At 39.4% G+C, this 20,342-nt stretch overlaps 2 protein-coding genes across 5 annotated transcripts in view; both read left to right on the forward strand.

Annotated features, from left to right (window-relative positions):
- Dgk (diacyl glycerol kinase 1) overlaps positions 1-20,342 on the forward strand; it is a 494,377-nt gene that overhangs the window by 297,827 nt on the left and 176,208 nt on the right. For all 4 annotated transcript variants that reach the window (XM_067774053.1, XM_067774054.1, XM_067774056.1 and 1 more), the window contains exons 5-7: positions 11,643-11,841; positions 12,066-12,215; positions 13,517-13,702. In XM_067774053.1, coding sequence (XP_067630154.1) covers positions 11,643-11,841; positions 12,066-12,215; positions 13,517-13,702 — 535 coding nt within the window. The remainder of the gene's footprint in view (positions 1-11,642; positions 11,842-12,065; positions 12,216-13,516; positions 13,703-20,342) is intronic.
- Positions 16,855-18,048, forward strand: LOC137244686 (deubiquitinase DESI2-like). Its single transcript, XM_067774057.1, has one exon. The coding sequence runs from the start codon at positions 17,144-17,146 to the stop codon at positions 17,987-17,989; it is 846 nt and encodes a 281-aa protein (XP_067630158.1). The 5' UTR covers positions 16,855-17,143; the 3' UTR covers positions 17,990-18,048.

Consider the following 20,342-nt stretch of genomic DNA (forward strand, 5'->3'; position numbering starts at 1 on the left):
CGCGATTTTTTTATTTTATTAATCTTTAGCAAAAAGAACTTAGTAAACTTATCTACTTTTCATCAGTCGACATGACTTTTTCGATCGCAACCAAAAAATATTTGCCCGAGAGTATACCTCCGCTGCCAACTTTTTCCAGCCAAGGCACGGAAAAACAACTAAAAAAAAAGGTGGCGTGATGCGAAACAGAGATAATTAAATAGGGATGGAGATAGATATTTATATAGGTTTGTCCTTTTTTAGTTGTTTTGTAGGACATTATCTGACGGTAACTTGTGTTTTAACCCTTGCATTCCTTAATATCTTTTCCGTGGTACCACCCTATCTTACCATGTATGTCTTGCAATTGATACATGAAGTTTCCTTTTGTGGCAAGAACTGTAGCTTTTACAAAAACGGGTGCTAGCTTGGCGTTAAACTTATTCGCTTTGTCGCTCAGAACGAAATTGCGCCGATATACATTTTCACCTACACTGAATGGTTTTACTCTGCTTCGGAGGTTGTAGCGTTGAGCTGATTTCTCAAAAGCGTTTTGTATATTCTTGGCCAACTCAGTACGCACGAGTCGGAGTTTGTCTATGCGGTCTATTACAGTATAACGAATACTGCAGAAGCTGCAAAGATCCAAATGCCAGGGAGACAGCAGAACACTTTATGTGTAAATGCCCGGCTCTAACTAGAGCCCGGCTCAGGTTCCTTGGAACCCCGTTTCTAGAAGACCTCAGAGGGTACTTTTTATAACAGGATTCCTTTATTTACACCGGATGCTTTTCTCAACGGGATACGTTTCGACACCTTATGTGAATAAAACAACTGGAAAATCGAATATCGAGCAGATGTGGACGATGGACCAGATCCTTGAGAAAACTTATGATACCAGAATCGACACTCACCATATTTTCGTTAACTTCAAAGCGGCCTTTGTTGATAGCGCGAAAAATGTTACTTTTATGATGCTTTGTCTGAACAATGTTAATACTGTAACGAATTTGCTGCAAATCCTCTTATTTGCCCTTTTGCTAGGTTCGTATCGCTAAATTCACAATAACACTCAATCTGTGGAATGAATAGCTTAATAACCAAACTCATTGAGCTGAAACTCTACTATTCAAAATTATACTACTATTGCGCGCTAGATATCGTCTTAATCGAAACTGCTTGACAACTCAAATCAAACCGAATTTCAGCGCCTCTACATCTGTCGCCTTTTATACTCTTTGATTTTAACATTCGCATCTTCTAGTCGCTTCGAGAATCTACTAGTCCAGGAGCTCTCAAACTTCTCAGCTGTAACTACAATTGCACTATTTTATAGTTTTTCTCATTGCATACTTATAGGAGTATCTCAGATATATGCATGTATTTGTGCATTGACTCTCTGCTGCTCGTACACGTACATGGTACATATATGTAGACGCAGTTATTGTTTCGTTTATGTAGATACATGATGATTGAATTATTGATGTGCATTCACGTCACTGCTTAGCATCGGCTTAGAGCTGGCAGCACTCCTTAGTTTTGCTAATATTCGTAACAATACATACGTCTTTGCCAAACGACGTTTATCAATAGCGCAAGCTTCTCAAGGATTGGGAAGAACATATCCATGTCTTCAGCCAGGGCGACTAAGTTCGAAGCTGTGAAAGGCTTTGTCATCAGGGAACCAGGATTAGCACCGAAAACAACATTTGCTTAGAAATCAAACGCAGACAAGTGCCCATTTGGACTTAGTGGGCAAGTGAAAATTAAAGTCCTCTCTTGACGAGCCAAAATCACGCTTTAGAGGTAACTCTCATCATAGCTGTCCTGATGTTTGGTTTGAAATCATGGACGGTGAAGGGAGAAGATGAGATGGCTCGTGGTGTATTCGAGATAAATGTACTTCAGAAGATTTATGCCTACGATGAGTATCGGAGGAAGTATATTGATGATATGAAGATAGTGAAGCAAATAAAAGCCCACGGGCTTCGCTGGCTAGGTAATGTTCTGCCAATTGGCCAAGGTGACCTTCACTGATTTAGAGAGGGCAGGTGGAGGAAAAGTTGACCTCTCAAGCTGCTGACAATTTGCCAATTAGTGATGATGACTAACAAAGTTAATTTCGAGGCTACTTCTGGATCATTTAAGTATTACTTTCGCGTTTAGCTGCGGAGCATATGGGAATTATTTTATGAACGGTTTTGGCGTTTTATGAAATAATTTCAAGACTATTTCGGAATAATTTGGAATTATTTATAGATTATTTTCGGAGCATCTAGGAGTTTTTGGACACATGATCCCTTAAACGTTCTAAAATTCCTTAAAATAGTCATAAAGTGATGCCATGTCCCTTCATAACTAATTTCAGAAAGGTCTTTAAAAACCAACAAAACGGTACCAAATACATCATTCAAACTGTCTGAAAATCGTTCGATACTTTTCTATACAGGAATAAGGGCCAAAGTTCGAAACTCGCTCTATCCAGTATTTAATTTTTTAATTAAAATAAAAAGAAGAAATATTCTGATTTCCTCTGATTTTTTCAAAAATATATTTATTGTCTCCTCATCGTCTGAATATTTTAAAGTCGAAAATTATATTAACAAATCAAATCAGTGAAGTCAATCAATAGCATTTCTGACTCATGCGAGCGGAATATGATTTATGTTAAAAAAATGCTACATAAATTCGCTATATCTTGGCAATTATTTAGAGCAGGTATACATTATTTGGTAACGATTGGTTTGAGGTGGAACTTCAACCGAGATAGGGACTGGGGTGGAATGGACGGAGAAGTGTGATGATTGGAGGTATAAGAGAATAGTAAAATAGGAAACAGAAATAGAGTAAAAGAGTTGTTAGGATCGGATGGACAAGGAGGGGAAGGACAACATCTTCTATACATGTAACATATTGTTACGATTTCTATTTTCTAACTGACATTTATTTCAGAAAAAGCGTTTTACAAATTATTTAAAATCTATGAGCACTAGACTAATCGAATACAATTATAACAAGTAACAAAATGGAAAAGTATAAAAAAAGTTGTTTAAAGCTGCAAGTAGTAGTGTCCTATTCAAAGTTTGTTACACTGCTCTCCACTTAAGTCTGATCGTCCCGATTAGACATACAATTGAACAAATGAACTACTTTGGCTTTTCCTTGTCCGGGCTGGCTTCGCTTTATACGATACACAACGTCGTTCAATCTTTTAATAACCTTATATGGACCTTCCCACGATGCTTACAGTTTAGGAGAAATGCCTTTCTTTCTCTGTGGATTATACAGTAGTACCAAGTCACCTTCTTTGAACCCATCTGAATTTACAGCTCTATCAAATCGATCTTTCATCTTGTCACTCTTTATCCGCATATGTTCCCTCACATTACGATGCAACTCATCCATTTCACTCTGCACCATTTCCCAATAACTTGTATCTCCCATTGCAGGGGCAACACCTTTCTCAAATACTAAATCACACGGAAGGCTCAAATCGCTACCAAAAAGTGTTCTTGCAGGCGATTGTCCGGTAGTCTCTTGCACAGCGGAGCGATAAGCCAATAGGAATATTTGGATGTGTTTGTCCCAATTTTGTTGACACGTCCCCACTACCTTTCGCAAGTGTTCTTCAAAAGTACGGTTAAATCTTTCAACCATTCCATCTGACTGTGGGTGCAGAGGTGTTGTGCGCGTTTTCTTAATTCCCAACAAACAACACATCTCACTGAATACTGCGCTCTCAAAGTTTCTTCCTTGGTCTGAATGCATCTCAATTGGCACTCCAAACCTGGCTACCCAGTTTTGCACGAAAACCTCTGCAATGGATTTTGCCTCCTGGCTTGGTAACGCGTAAACTTCCGGCCATTTACTGAAGTAATCCATAACGACTAATACATATTTGTTGCCAGAGTCACTAACTGGAAACGGACCTGCAACATCCTTTGCCACTCGCTCAAATGGTGCCCCCGCATTGTATTGTTGTAATTTACCTCGACTTCTGGTGTGTGGACCCTTCGCTACCATACACCGTGCGCAGTTTCGAATCCATTCTTCAACTGATTTTCTACAGTTTACCCAGTAAAATCGCTGTTTTATTTTCTCCAGGGTTTTAGTCACACCCAAATGACCTCCACTAGACCCGTTGTGGAATTCCTCTAATACGGTTTTAACTCTGGATTTTGGAACTATGATGAGATTACGAGTATGTTTTCCGTCTTCACTTTCCCTTACGCGATGAAGAACTCCATCAATTATTTTAAGGCTATTCCACTGGGCCCAGTATGCCTTAGCCGCAGAACTTTGTGGTGCAATTGCAGTTTTAGATGGTCTATCTACAGCTTCTTTGGCTTCCATCATTTTTCCTATGTCCACATCACTCAGTTGACTATTTCTTATTGCGCTGAAAGTCCATTCATCATCGGGTTGTATTTGCATTAGCCTTATGCCTATTTTGCCTTCGGACCTTTCAACTTTGGAACAATGCCTACACTCTATGGCACACGGTCGTCGCGATAGCGCATCAGCATTTCCATGTTGTTCCCCATTACGATGCTCAATATCAAATTCATAATTTTACAGCCTTTCAATCCAACGTGCAACTTGTCCCTCTGGTTGCTTAAACTGGAGTAGCCATCTCAATGCTGCGTCATCCGTTCTAAGATGACATCTTTGTCCATAAAGGTATTTGTGGAAATGTTTTACACAGTCCACCACAGCTAGCAGTTCCCGTCTAGTCACACAATAATTCATTTCTGCCTTTCCAAGGACCCTGCTATAATACGCGATCACTTTTTCTTGACCATTTATTATCTGGGATAATACTCCTCCTATCCCATATGCGCTAGCGTCTGTATCCAAAACGAACATTTCTCCCTGCACCGGATAAGCTAGCATAGGCGCGGTACAAAGTAGTTTTTTCAGTCGCTGGAATGCTTCCTCTTGTTCCTTGTGCCAAACAAAGGTGTAATTTTTCTTAGTGAGATTGTGAAGATTTCGAGCAACATTGGCGAATCCAGCTACAAAACGTCGGCAGTACGTACACAGTCCTAGAAAACTTCGAACTTCGTGCACGTTTTCCGGTCGGGGCCAATCTTTTACTGACTGTATCTTATCCTGATCTGTCTGAACACCTTCAGTTGTCACCTTATGTTCAAGATACGTGACCTCTGACTGCAAAATGAGCATTTCCTCGGATTTAATCGTAGTCCTGCGGATGCTATGCGCTGAAAAACTTCTTCTAACTTTTCCAAATGGTCATTGAAATGTTTACCCATAACGATGATATCATCCAAATAGACTAAGCACGTTTTCCAATGGAGTCCTTTCAGCACGTTCTCCATCAGGCGCTCAAAGGTTGCTGGGGCATTGCATAAACCAAATGGCATCACGGAAAACTGCCACAACCCTTCACCAATGCTGAATGCTGTCTTCTCACGGTCGCAATCCTCAATCTCCACCTGCCAGTAACCGCTTTTTAGATCCAGTGTTGAAAACCATTTTGCGCCGGATAATGTGTCGAGAGTATCATCTGTCCGTGGTAAAGGGTAGCTGTCCTTTTTCGTGACCTCGTTAAGTTTCCGGTAATCAACACAAAACCGAGTGCTACCATCTTTCTTTTTAACCAACACAACAGGTGAACTCCAGGGACTTACTGATGGCTCAATTACTCTATTTTCCTGCATGTCCTGTATAATTTGTTTTGCTTCTTCACGTTTTGCTAGTGGAACTCTACGTGGAGCTTGGCGAATTGGTTTTGAATCTCCTGTATCTATTCGATGCTTCACAATGGCAGTTCTACCAGGTTTCCCACTGTCCACAGCAAATATGCTGCTGTATTTTTCCAACAATCCCTTAGCTTTTACCCTATCATTTTCTTTCAAACCAAGCAGCCAAGTCTTTAAAAAGCTAGAAGCCTCTCCGCTTGCTTCCTGAAATCCGTCGCATCCTGTTTGAGGGCTCTCGCAATTCACTATGGCTTCCACACGCTGGCATTTCCCAATTACAATCCCCTTATTCAATATAATATATGTAAAACCATGATGCAGCATAAAATCTACGCCAATTATAAGTTCATCCACAATTTCAGCTACTAAAAATGTGTGATAAACTGACAAAGCTCCAATAATAATATTGCAAACTACCCTACCGGAAATTGCAGCTTCCTCACCTGTAGCAGTTCGGAGCTTGAACCCAACTAATGGTTCTACAATACCCTTTACCATATTTTACCGGATGATTGAATTCGTTGCACCTGTGTCCAAAGTAAGTACCATGCATCGACCATTGACAGTTCCCCTCACCGACAAGTTATTGCTTTCCCGTCCAATATTCGAAGCGGGAACTATGGAGCATTCTGTTGTGGGAACCAACTCAAGCTCCTTTGAGGTGGTTCGTTTTAGTTTAACGGCTGCTGTTTTGGTATATCCCCATTATTAGTTCCACCGCTTTGTCTTCTTTCACCAAAGCTCACCTTGGATTGGCCTCGTGTTGTACTACAATTTCGGGCAATATGGCCAGTCATCCCGCAGTTATAGCACTTGATATCCGCACTGCTGCGCCGGTTAAACTTAGATAAGGTCTCTTGTATTACATCTTTTATGGTTGCCTCCAAAGAGTTGGACTTTTCAATTTCAATCTGATGAACTTTGTGTGCTGGCTTGCTCAGAAGAGCTGCTGTCTCTTGCGTCAGTGCAAAAGATACTGTTTCAGCAAACGTTCCTTCCGGTGTTGAGTACGCTGCTCGTTTCGTGTCGAAATCTAGTATACCTCTCACGAATGCTTGACACTTCATCTTCTCTATGAACTGTGCAGATTCCTTAGTGTACGCTAAGTGCGCTAGCTGCTCGATCTTTCTTGCGTACTCCTGCAGAGTTTCACCTACTTTTTGGAAGCAGTTAGTTAGTTCCATTTGGAATACTTGTTGCCTATGGTCACTACCATGGCGCCTTTCTACTGCCGCCATTAAAGCGTCGTAATTACCCAGCTCGACTTCCGGAACAGACAGTACTTCAGCAGCAGAACCTGTAAGTGAAACAACCAATGCAGCGACCTTGTCTGCGGTACTCCAACGATTTGCTGTTGCTGTTGTCTCGAACTGAAGCTTAAAGATTGTGAAAGGCACAATACCGTCGAAATTTGGAGGCTTTACCTTGAATCCACTGAATAAAAAATTGGGATGAGTTGATTGTACCTCACCGATACGAGTTTTCATTGCATCTACTTCAGCTTCAATACTTCCTGCTTTCTCTTGTAATTGTACAATTTGTGCATCTCGCGTTTGCAGTTGTGATGTTACATGCAACTTCTGTGCTTCTAGCTGGGAAAACATTTGCGAAATGCCAGTATCCAGCTGCGAATTTATCTGCAACGATACCTCCGATGATATTTGAGAAGTCAACTGAGACATCTTTGACGAAATTTGTGATATTGCATTCATAATCATATTCACGTCCATACCTGTTGCAGAGCTCATAGCTTCTGCTTTTTCCTCAGTTCCAGTGGGGATCGCCTCCGTTTCCAGCTTGAACACATATTCGTCCACACTAATGTTCTCCGACTCCATAGCTTCACGCAATCGTGCTTGTAATTCTATTTTATTTCCAGAAGTAGATAAACCACGTTCTTCCAATTCCTTCTTAAGTTGGGGAATCTTAAGCTCACTCAACTTTGCCATTTTCATAAAAATAAAATTATTTTGAGTATCCCACTTCGACACCAATTGTTACGATTTCTATTTTCTAACTGCCATTTATTTCAGAAAAAGCGTTTTACAAATTATTTAAAATCTATGGGCACTAGACTAATCGAATACAATTATAACAAGTATAAAAATTGAAAAGTATAAAAAAAATTGTTTAAAGCTGCAAGTAGTAGTGCCCTATTCAAAGTTTGTTACAATATAAATATTTCGTTTACCGGGAATCCAACATGTTATACTCAGTTGAGCAGATCACATAGAGTACATTAACTTTGATTGGATAACGGTTGGTTGTACAGGTAATTTGTACAGGTATCTTGATGAAATTTGGTATTTAGGTTCCTGAGCACTCATCTCAGATCGCTATTTAAAATGAACAATATCGGACTATAACCACGCCCACTCTTTCGATATCGAAAATTTCAAAAAACCGAAAAAGTGCGATAATTCATTACCAAAGACGGATAAAGCGATGAAACTTGGTAGGTGAGTTGAGCTTATGACGCAGAATAGAAAATTAGTAAAATTTTGGACAACGGGGGTGGCACCGCCCACTTTTAAAAAAAGGTAATTTAAAAGTTTTGCAAGCTGTAATTTGGCTGTCGTTCAAGATATCATAATGAAATTATATGCTTATGAAATATGCATGCTTAATAAAAATTAGCAAAATCGGAGAACGACCACGCCCACTTTAAAAAAAAATTTGTTTAAAGTCAAATTTTAACAAAAAATTTAATATCTTTACAGTATATAAGTAAATCATGTCAACATTCAACTCCAGTAATGATATGGTACAACAAAATGCAAAAATAAAAGAAAATTTCAAAATGGGCGTGGTCCGCCCTTTTTCATTTAATTTGTCTAGGATACTTTTAATGTCACAAGTCGAACAAAAATTTACCAATCCTTGTGAAATTTGGTAGGAGTTTAGACTCTGCGACGATAACTTATTTCTGTGAAATCGGTTGAAGGCACGCCCAGTTTTTATACACAGTCGACCGTCTGTCCCTCCGCTCGGCCGTTAACACGATAACTTGAGCAAAAATCGATATATCTTTAATAAACTCAGTTCACGTACTTATCTGAACTCACTTCGTATTGGTATAAAAAATGGCCGAAATCCGACTATGAACACACCCACTTTTTCGATATCGAAAATTACGAAAAACGAAAAAAATTCCATAATTCTATACCAAATAATAGGATGAAACATGGTATTTGGATTGGTTTATTGACTCAAAATATAACTTTAGAAAAAAACTTTGTTAAATGGGTGTGACACATACCATATTAAGTAGAATGAAATGAAAAAGTTCTGCAGGGCGAAATAAAAAACCCTTGGCAGGAATACTGATCGTGGTATTATATATATAAATAAATTAGCGGTATCCAACACATGATGTTCTGGCTCACCCTGGTCGATATCTGGAAAACGCCTTCACATACACAACTACCACCACTCCCTTTTAAAACCCTCATTAATACCTTTAATTTGATACCCATATCGTACAAACACATTCTGGAGTCACCCCTGGTCCCCCTTTATGGGGATATCTCGAAAAGGCGTCCACCTATAGAACTAAGCCCCACGCCCTTTTAAAATACTCATTATCACCTTTCGTTTGATACCCACATCGTACAAACATATTCTATAGTCACCCCTGGTCCACCTTTATGGTGATATCTCGAAAAGGCGACCACCTATAGAACTAAGGCCCACTCCCTTTTAAAAAGACTCATTAACACCTTTCATTTGATACCCATATCGTACAAACAAAGTCTAGAGTCAACCCTGGTCCACCTTTATGGCGATATCTCCAAAAGGCGTCCACATATAGAACTAAGGCCCACTCCCTTTTAAAATACTCATTAATACCTTTCGTTTGATACACATATTGTACAAACGCATTCTATAGTCACCCCTAGTCCACCTTTATGCCGATATCTCGAAAAGGCGACCACCTATACAACTACCACCACTCCCTTTTAAAACCCTCATTAATACCTTTAATTTGATACCCATATCGTACAAACACATTCTAGAGTCACCCCTGGTCCACCTTTATGGGGATATCTCGAAAAGGCGTCCACCTATAGAACTAAGCCCCACGCCCTTTTAAAATACTCATTAATACCTTTCGTTTGATACCCATATCGTACAAACACATTCTAGAGTCACCCCTGGTCCACCTTTATGGGGATATCTCGAAAAGGCGTCCACCTATAGAACTAAGCCCCACGCCCTTTTAAAATACTCATTATCACCTTTCGATTGATACCCACATCGTACAAACATATTCTATAGTCACCCCTGGTCCACCTTTATGGTGATATCTCGAAAAGGCGACCACCTATAGAACTAAGGCCCACTCCCTTTTAAAAAGACTCATTAACACCTTTCATTTGATACCCATATCATACAAACAAAGTCTAGAGTCAACCCTGGTCCACCTTTATGGCGATATCTCCAAAAGGCGTCCACATATAGAACTAAGGCCCACTCCCTTTTAAAATACTCATTAATACCTTTCGTTTGATACACATATTGTACAAACGCATTCTATAGTCACCCCTAGTCCACCTTTATGCCGATATCTCGAAAAGGCGACCACCTATACAACTACCACCACTCCCTTTTAAAACCCTCATTAATACCTTTAATTTGATACCCATATCGTACAAACACATTCTAGAGTCACCCCTGGTCCACCTTTATGGGGATATCTCGAAAAGGCGTCCACCTATAGAACTAAGCCCCACGCCCTTTTAAAATACTCATTATCACCTTTCGTTTGATACCCACATCGTACAAACATATTCTATAGTCACCCCTGGTCCACCTTTATGGTGATATCTCGAAAAGGCGACCACCTATAGAACTAAGGCCCACTCCCTTTTAAAAAGACTCATTAACACCTTTCATTTGATACCCATATCGTACAAACAAAGTCTAGAGTCAACCCTGGTCCACCTTTATGGCGAGATCTCCAAAAGGCGTCCACATATAGAACTAAGGCCCACTCCCTTTTAAAATACTCATTAATACCTTTCGTTTGATACACATATTGTACAAACGCATTCTATAGTCACCCCTAGTCCACCTTTATGCCGATATCTCGAAAAGGCGACCACCTATACAACTACCACCACTCCCTTTTAAAACCCTCATTAATACCTTTAATTTGATACCCATATCGTACAAACACATTCTAGAGTCACCCCTGGTCCACCTTTATGGGGATATCTCGAAAAGGCGTCCACCTATAGAACTAAGCCCCACGCCCTTTTAAAATACTCATTAATACCTTTCGTTTGATACCCATATCGTACAAACGCATTCTATAGTCACCCCTGGTCCACCTTTATGGTGATATCTCCAAAAGGCGTCCTCCTATAGAACTAAGGCCCACTCCCTTTTAAAATACTCATTAACACCTTTCGTTTGATACACATATTGTACAAACGCTTTCTATAGTCACCCTGGTCCACCTTTATGCCGATATCTCGAAAAGGCGACCACCTATACAACTACCACCACTCCCTTTTAAAATCCTCATTAATACCTTTAATTTGATACCCATATCGTACAAACACATTCTAGAGTCACCCCTGGTCCACCTTTATGGGGATATCTCGAAAAGGCGACCACCTATAGAACTAAGGCGCACTCCCTCATAAAATACTCTTTAATACCTTCCATTTGATACACATGTCATACAAACACATCCCAGGGTTACCCTCGGTTCATTTTCCTACATGGTTATTTTCCCTTATGTTGTCACCAAAGCTCTCAACTGAGTATGTAATGTTCGGTTACACCCGAACTTAACCTTCCTTCCTCTACTAAAATTATGAAATCTAAGTAAGAAAGATAAAATATGGGGTTATTTATCCTTAACCCGCTTCAAGTCGTTTTCAATATGTTCTCTAACAAATTTTTCCATATTGGAATTTACATTTTTTACAGGACATTGATTACGATGGCTTTCGTCGTTTCCTTGATGCCTTCCTCGATTGTGAGACACCTAGCGATTTGGCCAAACATCTCTTTGTTTCGTTCCTCAAACCGAATGTCACACAGTCGCAGCTGCATAGCAAAGCGCTCAATCAAATGGCTGCCATTAGCAGTACGGCGGCTTGTGCGGCTGTCACATCGCATACAAAGGGTAAGTACAAATCCCAAAAATAAAATATACGCCGGCAAGAAGGGCAAAGACGGCGATGAAGAAGGAAATGTGAAAGCAATTGCTTACAGTTTTTATGTATTTCGTGCATGTCCAAAATATCGCTTTCGATTTGTTTCAATTTAGTTATATCATTTTACGCTGAATCATCTTTATTTTCCAACTTCTTATTGCATCCTCTTCTTCTTTTCACTTGCATTTTGCAGGCTCCATTCCAAATATCAATAGCATTGCCGAAATTACAGCGCCAGTAATAAGTGAACCGCGCAATACTTTTGTTGAGAAGATACATGGCATCACTGACAAGCTGCATTCACTGAGTGGTCATTTGACACAACATGATCCCAGCAAGACGGGTAAGTGAGTGAAGAAGACAATAAAGAAGTATTTAAACATTTAATTGGAAGTTTTTAAGGTCTCGTTTTTAAGTTGATATGGCTTAACGTTAATTAAGTTGAAACTTCATTGCACTTTGTTGAGGGTAAACTCCTGATAGACATACATCACGTTAGAAAGGCTTCGGTTGTTAAATAAATACGCTAGGTAGACAGCAAGAAACACTTCTTCCATATTGAAGGGGCGGAAGAGGTGCAGCCAAAATAACTGAACCGTGTATCAATAAGGCTACGCGACGTACAAAGAAGATTGTAATGGCCAGTTTCGGAACAATCCCTGGCGAAATCTCGCCTCCATATCCTGTGTTAGCTGTATTGAAGACGGTAAGATAGAATCATACACTCACTTTATGCTCAGATGACCAGTAATAGGCGCAGGTATCTCGGTTGGATGTTTTCCACTTTCCGAAGAGATTTTTAAGATAAATTGCGGATTCTGCAGGTAGAGTTTAATTGTAGGCCTATTAGACATTGTTGTTGTTGTTCTTGTAGCAATAAGGAGACTCCCCGAAGGCCTTGGGGAGTGTTATCGATGTTGATGGTCCTTTGCCGGATACAGACCCGGTACGTTCCGGTAACAAGCACCATTAAGCACCAGCACGACCATCTCTGGAACGATTTAGTATGACCACATGAAAACTTCACGGCCAAAACGCCCTCCGATCCGTGAGGAACTTGGGGTCGCTAGAGCCTCGGATGTTCAAGAAACAGGATTCGCCACGGCTAGGTGAGGTGGACAATTGGGTTGGATAAACTATATTTTGCGCTAGCAACACCTTGAATAAATTTCGTATTTTAGTCGCCTCTTACGACAGGCTTACCTGCCGAGGGTATATTATAAGCCCCCCTGACCCGCTGGGGGGTACCTATTAGACATTTAGTCAGGTATTTACATTCGTCAATTAATGAAGATCACACGCTTTAACTGCTTTGACCATATACAAACTTTCTGGCTTACATTATATTGGCTTAGACAAAATATTCTAGAAGCCAGTCTTCGGTAGAATGTAATAATGTTTCGCATGGGGTAGTATAACTTGAGCAGGATTACCAAGCCGATCTCTCTAAACTCCTCCGGGAAAGTGATTTGTGAGCTGCATCAGCCGCATCATTGGCCGAGCACTTGCTAAACTTTTGTCACTATCGACAGCAAAACTAATATCATTTATCGAGCTCATAATTTTTTTTTTTTTTTTTTTTGTTGTTTTGTGTATAAAGTCATTGATTGCTTTTCTTTATGTTTCTTTTCTTCCATTTTCCAGGCAGCGTGCACCCTATGGTCACCGTAACGCCTAATCTGCTTGCTAGTGGGCCTTCAATATTCCAGAGTAACGCTGTGGCACGTCGTTCAGTCGATTCAAGTCCCTCACACTCGCAAGCAAATCATTCGCAAATGTCACGCAACTCATCAAAGAAGAGCAGCAATTCGGTTAACTGTAAAATCGATAGTGAGTATAAACTTATATATATATACATGTAACTGTGTACATGTCTCATGCACAATTGGTTCTTGCACTGGGTAGTATAAACTGAAATGAAGTGATTGAGCTGCTTGTTGAATCAAAATTTGATCGTCAACTGCTACGCTTATTAAAGAGTCATGGAATTAATAACGAAATTTTAAACGTTTAATTAAATTTTCGGTGGCCACCGTGGTGTGATGGTAGCGTGCTGCGCCTACCAAATTTTAGAAATAAGGTTTTTAAATTAGAAGAAAATTTTTCTAAGCGGGGTCGCCCCTCGGCAGTGTTTGGCAAGCGCTCCGGGTGTATTTCTGCCATGAAAAGCTCTCAGTGAAAACTCATCTGCCTTGCAGATGCCGTTCGGAGTCGGCATAAAACATGTAGGTCCCGTCCGGCCAATTTGTAGGGAAAATCAAGAGGAGCACGACGCAAATTGAAAGAGAAGCTCGGCCTTAGATCTCTTCGGAGGTTATCGCGCCTTAAATTAATTTTTTTTTTTTTATTTTTTAATTAAATTTTCGAGGTAATTTATAGCTTCAGAACTACATATGTAAATGGAGAATGTGTTAATTGGTAAGAAGATGTGGCCTTTGCCTGTAAGTTGGCTCAACAGCCGAGTGCGTGTGAGTGGAATATGGCCGTATATGTGTCCCGTATCCCTGCCGGGTGGAGGAAAGCTCCTACGAAATATAGAATAAAGCTGACGCTTGTAGCACTGGCCACTTATCACTTTCCATCACATAGGGTCTTGGACAGAAAGATAACTGTTTTCCAACTCCTCTGAGAAATTTAATCAAAGTTTAAAAAAAAATTGTATTTAAAAGTTTAAACTGGGCTCACCTTTTTTAGTCTCCGTTTATTTGAGAAAAATAAAAATAAATTTTCCACAATCGAACGCGTCACCTATAACAAGTATTTTCTCCTATTTCCATGTATGTATTTGTTGGTTTTCCCACATTTGAAAATTGGCCCTTCCTCTACTTCGCGTCACTTTCTTTACAATCCCCTTCTACTAATATATCTTCATGCTGATCCTGGCCTTATCTTAATTAATCGCCCTACCTCAGGCTAGTTCTCCCTCTCCATATCACTGCCACTTTCATGCCAACATTCACGCCCGTATTCACTCCAACATCCACTTTGCGTGCAGCTCAACTCCCATTCCCGCGGCATCTGCCCCTGCTACTTCCAAGCCTGAGTATATTTCGCTTGAGCACAATAACTCTAAAGATAAGACAAAAACGGAATGCACCATGTAGCTTTCCAGCTGAATGACTTCCCCTCTGCTAAAGCCCTCCTTATTAACCAGGATGTCTGTTCTATTATGAGTAGCGGAGTTAGATTAAGCACCATCACCATTGCTAAACTTCTGTTTTCTGAAGCGCTCGACCATTAAACTGTTGGCCGTACAATCGTGGTATCTTATTTTGGGTATGCATTTTGCTCATCTCCACAACCTTAATATATAGGTTGGCGCGGAGGATATCCTGTTGATAATTGCCATTAAGTGTGGAAGTAGTTGGAAGCAGCAGCGGAAATGCTGGCTATATGGAGTCTTCTGCTGAGAACTTGTGTGGCTAAAAGACTATATTGTGCCATTGATCTCATTTTAAGTCCAGTAACTGTTTTATAGACACCAGCCTGAATTTGGCCGTCTGACAGTCTGCTTCTCAACCTCCATCAGGTTTAACTTGCGTGGGGAAAGTACTTTTGGCAGGTTGCGAACTCTCTCTGCTGCAGTAATCAAGTGAGTGACATTTGGATTCTCTACCGGTAGATTAATTTTTCTTTGCACCTTGAATAAGCTTTACTGAAGACTCGCTGCCCCAGTCTCTAATAAATTTTTGTTGTATTTCTCTTAGTTTCCTGTGTATCCAACTCTCGAAATTGTTTCCATGAGACTTCCTTCATCGCCAAGAGCTAGTTTGATTACTTGAGCCCTTTGATTCACGATAGCTTGACGATCACTTATTGCGCTATTGTCCCTGTTCCGATAAACAATTGCACGACAATATAACATGAAGGCTTCGAGGAAACTTTCAACCTCAAGAAGTGTATGATTCTTGTTCTTGGCGTCCATGTATTCTTCCATCCCCGGCTTGTATCCATTACAAAATGCCTCTAAAAAATCTTCATTCGCAGCCTGTTGTTGTTGAGCAATAAATTCTTACTTACATAAGTAGTTGGAGTTTACCGTTTAAACGATTTTGTCCATCAAGCAAGTCGGGCCAGTCGCTACTGCTTGAGCTTACTGACGCCAAAAGGATTTAAACTGATCTCCACCTGATTCTTCAAGCGGAGGGGCCACCCTCTTTCTCTGCTTCCATAGGCGGGTTCGGTAAGAATACCTTTATGGCCGGATCATCGTTTTTTATTCGCATAACATGACCTAGCAAAATTTAGCCGCTGGACTATGTTGATGTCTGCATAAAACTCGTACAGCTCATTAATAAATCTTTTCCGGTACTCGCCTTCGCCAACGCGTAGAGGTTCCAGAGCCGCCACATCTGTCATGGTCCATGCTACTGCACCATACAGCAGAACGGATACGATATGGGACTTGTTGAGCATGATCGTTTGCCGAAAGAGGACTTTGCTTTTCAGTTGCCTACCAAGTCCGAAGAAGCATTTATTGACAATAGTAATAAAGTTGGATATAATTAGTTGGTTATAGATTTCAAATTCAAAGTAAGCACAGGAATTATTAAAAATGTAAATATTTTAAAACCCAAGAAAACAAACAGATTGAGTTGTCAAAACAGCAGTCATGTGGAGATATTTGACAAATAAAAGTTCATAAACTAACTTGACTTCTAAAAATAGGTTAAACTTTAAAAGTCAAACCCAAAACCATGACTACGTGTAGGCATATCGAAGCGCTAAAATTAAATGACCAGTGATGAACTTCTGCTGATCTCTGTTTCTATGTGAAGTATGTATGTTTGTGTACGTTTGATGGTGGTTGCGAAGTTTAAAATAACCTTTGAAATATTTTCTTGTTTTTGGGGAATTTCCATTTGTGTAATGAATTGGTGCATATGTCTTATTTTACGATGGTGACCGATAGTTTTTCAATTTTATTATAAGAAGTAACTATTCATCCGAAAGAAAATTGTACTGTTTAGAATAAAGAAAAATGAAGACAAAAATCAAAAAATATTTTAAAAAAAACCAATACTTAATTTAAGAAGAAATATTTTTTGGCAATTCACAAAAGCTCCTGTTCGCCATATTTGGTATGCTTTAATGAAACTTTATATTGGGAACCATGGAAACAACTGAAATCATAAAATTTTACACGAATATGACGCTCTTGTGAATTGCCCATATAAGAACAGAAACTACCTTTTAAAATCATTTATCAAACTCGATAAATTTGCTGCCACTCTATTTTTCAGTTTTTCCGATACTACTGACACTTTAGGAATGCCGAAGTTTACAAATGTCAGTTTTAAATTCCAAATCAAAAGTTTTAATATTCTCACAATAAATCAAGGTTATTTATTATATTTTATATATTATGCAAACATTTTCACCCAAACAATCACATTAATGTTTACGAATAAACCACCGTTTAATAAGTTGAATTTCGGTAGCGTTTTTGCTACGCCATTAACAAGAAGACGAGATGAATCCCCGGCAAGAACAGCGACTACGACAACTGCCGCAACAGCAAGCAGAGCAACTTCAGCGAAAACGCAGCCACCACGCCAATGTGAGCATGCGCGCCTCGGTCACTTCTGTGAACCCGTTAAATTGAATGTTTATGATATTTTGAAAATCAATGAATATTCTGCCTACATTGGCTTGGGCTTTTTTCACTCGGGTGTCGAGTTGTATGGCAGAGAATTTGCTTATGGTGGACATCAATTCCCATTTACAGGCATTTTTGAAATGTTGCCACGTGATCATGCAGATTTAGGTGAAAATTTTCAATTTCGTCAAACCATCAATTTGGGTTGCACACAATTTAGCTGTAATCAAGTTTATCAGATTGTTGAAGAGTTGGGACAAAAGTTTACTGGTTCCTCATATCATTTGATAAATAATAATTGCAATCATTTTTGTGATTATTTGGCACAATTCCTCTGTGGTAAAGGCATTCCAGGATGGGTGAATCGTTTAGCCACAATTAGTGCTTATATACCGTTTTTGCAGCGCATTTTACCGCGTGATTGGCTGACGCCACGAACTACGCTGCATGAGAGTGTGACTATATTGAACAATACTAATGGCACATCTTTTACGAATATTTTAAATAAAGAGATATAATATGATAAAGAGCGACGTGATCATATGGACTTAAACATTTTTTCATCTGAATGTTATTGAAGGACATCTTTACCAAAATGTATTTATTTTTTATGTCATGCAAAACTTTTCAAATTTCCTGGTGCTCTGAGTAAATATTGTAAATTTAAAAGGAGAAGGTAACGGGAATGAGAAGGAAAAACATTGAAACAGGCACGTGAATAATTAGGAAAGTGGATAATAGGAAGTGGAAAGGAAGAGAGAGAGAAAAGGAAGAGAAAAGCCAACTTTGAGAATAAGAGAAAGAGAAAGGGAAAACAAATGAAGGATAAAGAAAAAGGAAGGACTAGGAAACGGAATGGAAGATTAAAAGAACAAAACCAGTGAGATTGCTGGTGGAAGAGTAGAGGATGTGGGCTACTTAGTGCAGGCGGACAGAAAGAAAAAGAGGACTGCAAGTGCTATGAGTAGAAAAAAGACTAAGGAATGGTAGAGGCACCAAATAGCAAGGAAGTTTGGTAAAGCAAAAGGAGGGGGAATCAAAGAGATCGAGAAAGGAAGGAAGCGAAGAGGATATTAATAGAGCAGTTCAAGTAGAGAAAAGAATAAAGAAAGGTAATTGAAGAAACTTAAAAGGACATAGGAACGGAGTTCTAAAAGAGAGGAGAAGGATAACTAAGCAACGAGCTTAGAAAAAGGAAGAGGAAGATGAAACAAATTGGGGGAGCTCTGAGAGTGAGCATGGGTGAAATTTTAAAGAAACATATAAGGCAGACCGCCGTGGTGTGATGGTAGCGTGCTCCGCTACTACAGCGAAGATCCTTGGTTCACGCCCCGGGCTAAACAACATCAAAATTTTATAAACAAGTTTTCTCAATTAGAAAAAAGGTTTCTAAGCGGTGTCGCCTTTCGGCAGTTATTGGCAAGCACTCCGAGTATTTCTGCCAAGAAAAGCTTCTCAGTGAAAATTCGTCTACCTTGCAGATGCCGTTTGTAGTCGGCATAAAAACAAGTATATCCCATCCCGCCAATTTGTAAGGAAAATTAAAAAAGAAGCACCACCACTGAAAGAGAAGCTCGGCCTAAAATCTCTTCGGAGTTTATCGCACCTTAAATTTATTTATTTATGTGGAAGATAAGAGAATTTGAAGGGAGAGAATGGTCGGCGGTACGTGTGCATATCAAATACTATGGAGCTAAGAGCCACTTTTATTTTATTTATATATTTTTTTTTAACGGATTGATGGCCTTCTATCTAATTTTTAAGGGGACGGAATTTTATCGTATATTCTTTGACCATTTTGGAACTATTTCGGTTTTGTTACGTGAACATTTCCGCTTGACCTCAGGAACACTTTGGAACTACATTTTTTAGGGATAATTTGGACGCACTTTTGTGGCGATTTCAGAATCACTTCTTGATTATTTTCTAAATCATGTCGAGACTTTCGAAGCTGATTTGGAACAATTTCAGAATCGCTTCAGGACATTTTTAGATAATTTCGAGGCTATCTGAAAAACAGTTTTTGGAATCATTTCGAGACCATTTCTGTACCAATTTGGAACGATTTCATAATTACTGCAGGACGACAATTTCTGTATCATTTCGAGACCATTTCGAATACATTTCGGTAGAGTTACAGTATAATTTTGGGATTATTTTCGGAATTGTTTCTAAACTGTCTCGGACCAGTTAGGGGTTAGTTTTGGGGCTACCTTGAGGATCACTTTAGCACAACTTCAGTTTACGACAAATATGGTATAATTCCAAGATCACTTGCCTTAACCATTTTTACCCGGGACCATGACTTAATGTGATCACGCCAACCATAGTATTATTGATATTGCGTATTAGAAAACTCAAAACGTGGGCCTTAATTTAGTAGTTTCAACTTAGACCCCTGAGTTACATCCCCAAAACAAAGCCAATTAAAACCACAATTGGTATGTAATACTTATGCACTTGTTATTACCGTTAGAAAGTGACGGACTAGATCAGCGGTCCTCATTTAGTTGAATAATTATTGGCGCCACTCCACAGGTATTATTATTCTCTTTCGTCTTTAGTTGTCGCTGAACAAGCAGAGTAGCAAGATCGGATGAGGCTATAGTTTATTTGCGCATTTGCGAAAAGATAGTTTGCGAAACAAATGATCATGCGCAGAATGTTTTAATGGTTTCATGTTAAAAATATATTTTGTTTAAATTTTTCCTTAGAATCATGCAATAAAGTAGTATACATTTTGTGTGTCAACAAACACGCGTGCATACGTCCTATCCATGGTTCAACTATATACAGGTTGGCTCATCTGTAAACCAACAAAATATGTCTGTTCAAATTGTCAAAATCTGTGTATTGGTGTCGTTGCGAATG

This window comes from Eurosta solidaginis, chromosome 3 (genome assembly GCF_040869045.1).
Source record: "Eurosta solidaginis isolate ZX-2024a chromosome 3, ASM4086904v1, whole genome shotgun sequence".
Taxonomy (NCBI): Eukaryota; Metazoa; Arthropoda; class Insecta; order Diptera; family Tephritidae; genus Eurosta; species Eurosta solidaginis.

Coding starts and splice junctions, on each gene's coding strand:
- LOC137244686 (XM_067774057.1), top strand. CDS start 17,144: ATGCCGAAGTTTACAAATGTCAGTTTTAAATTCCAAATCAAAAGTTTT.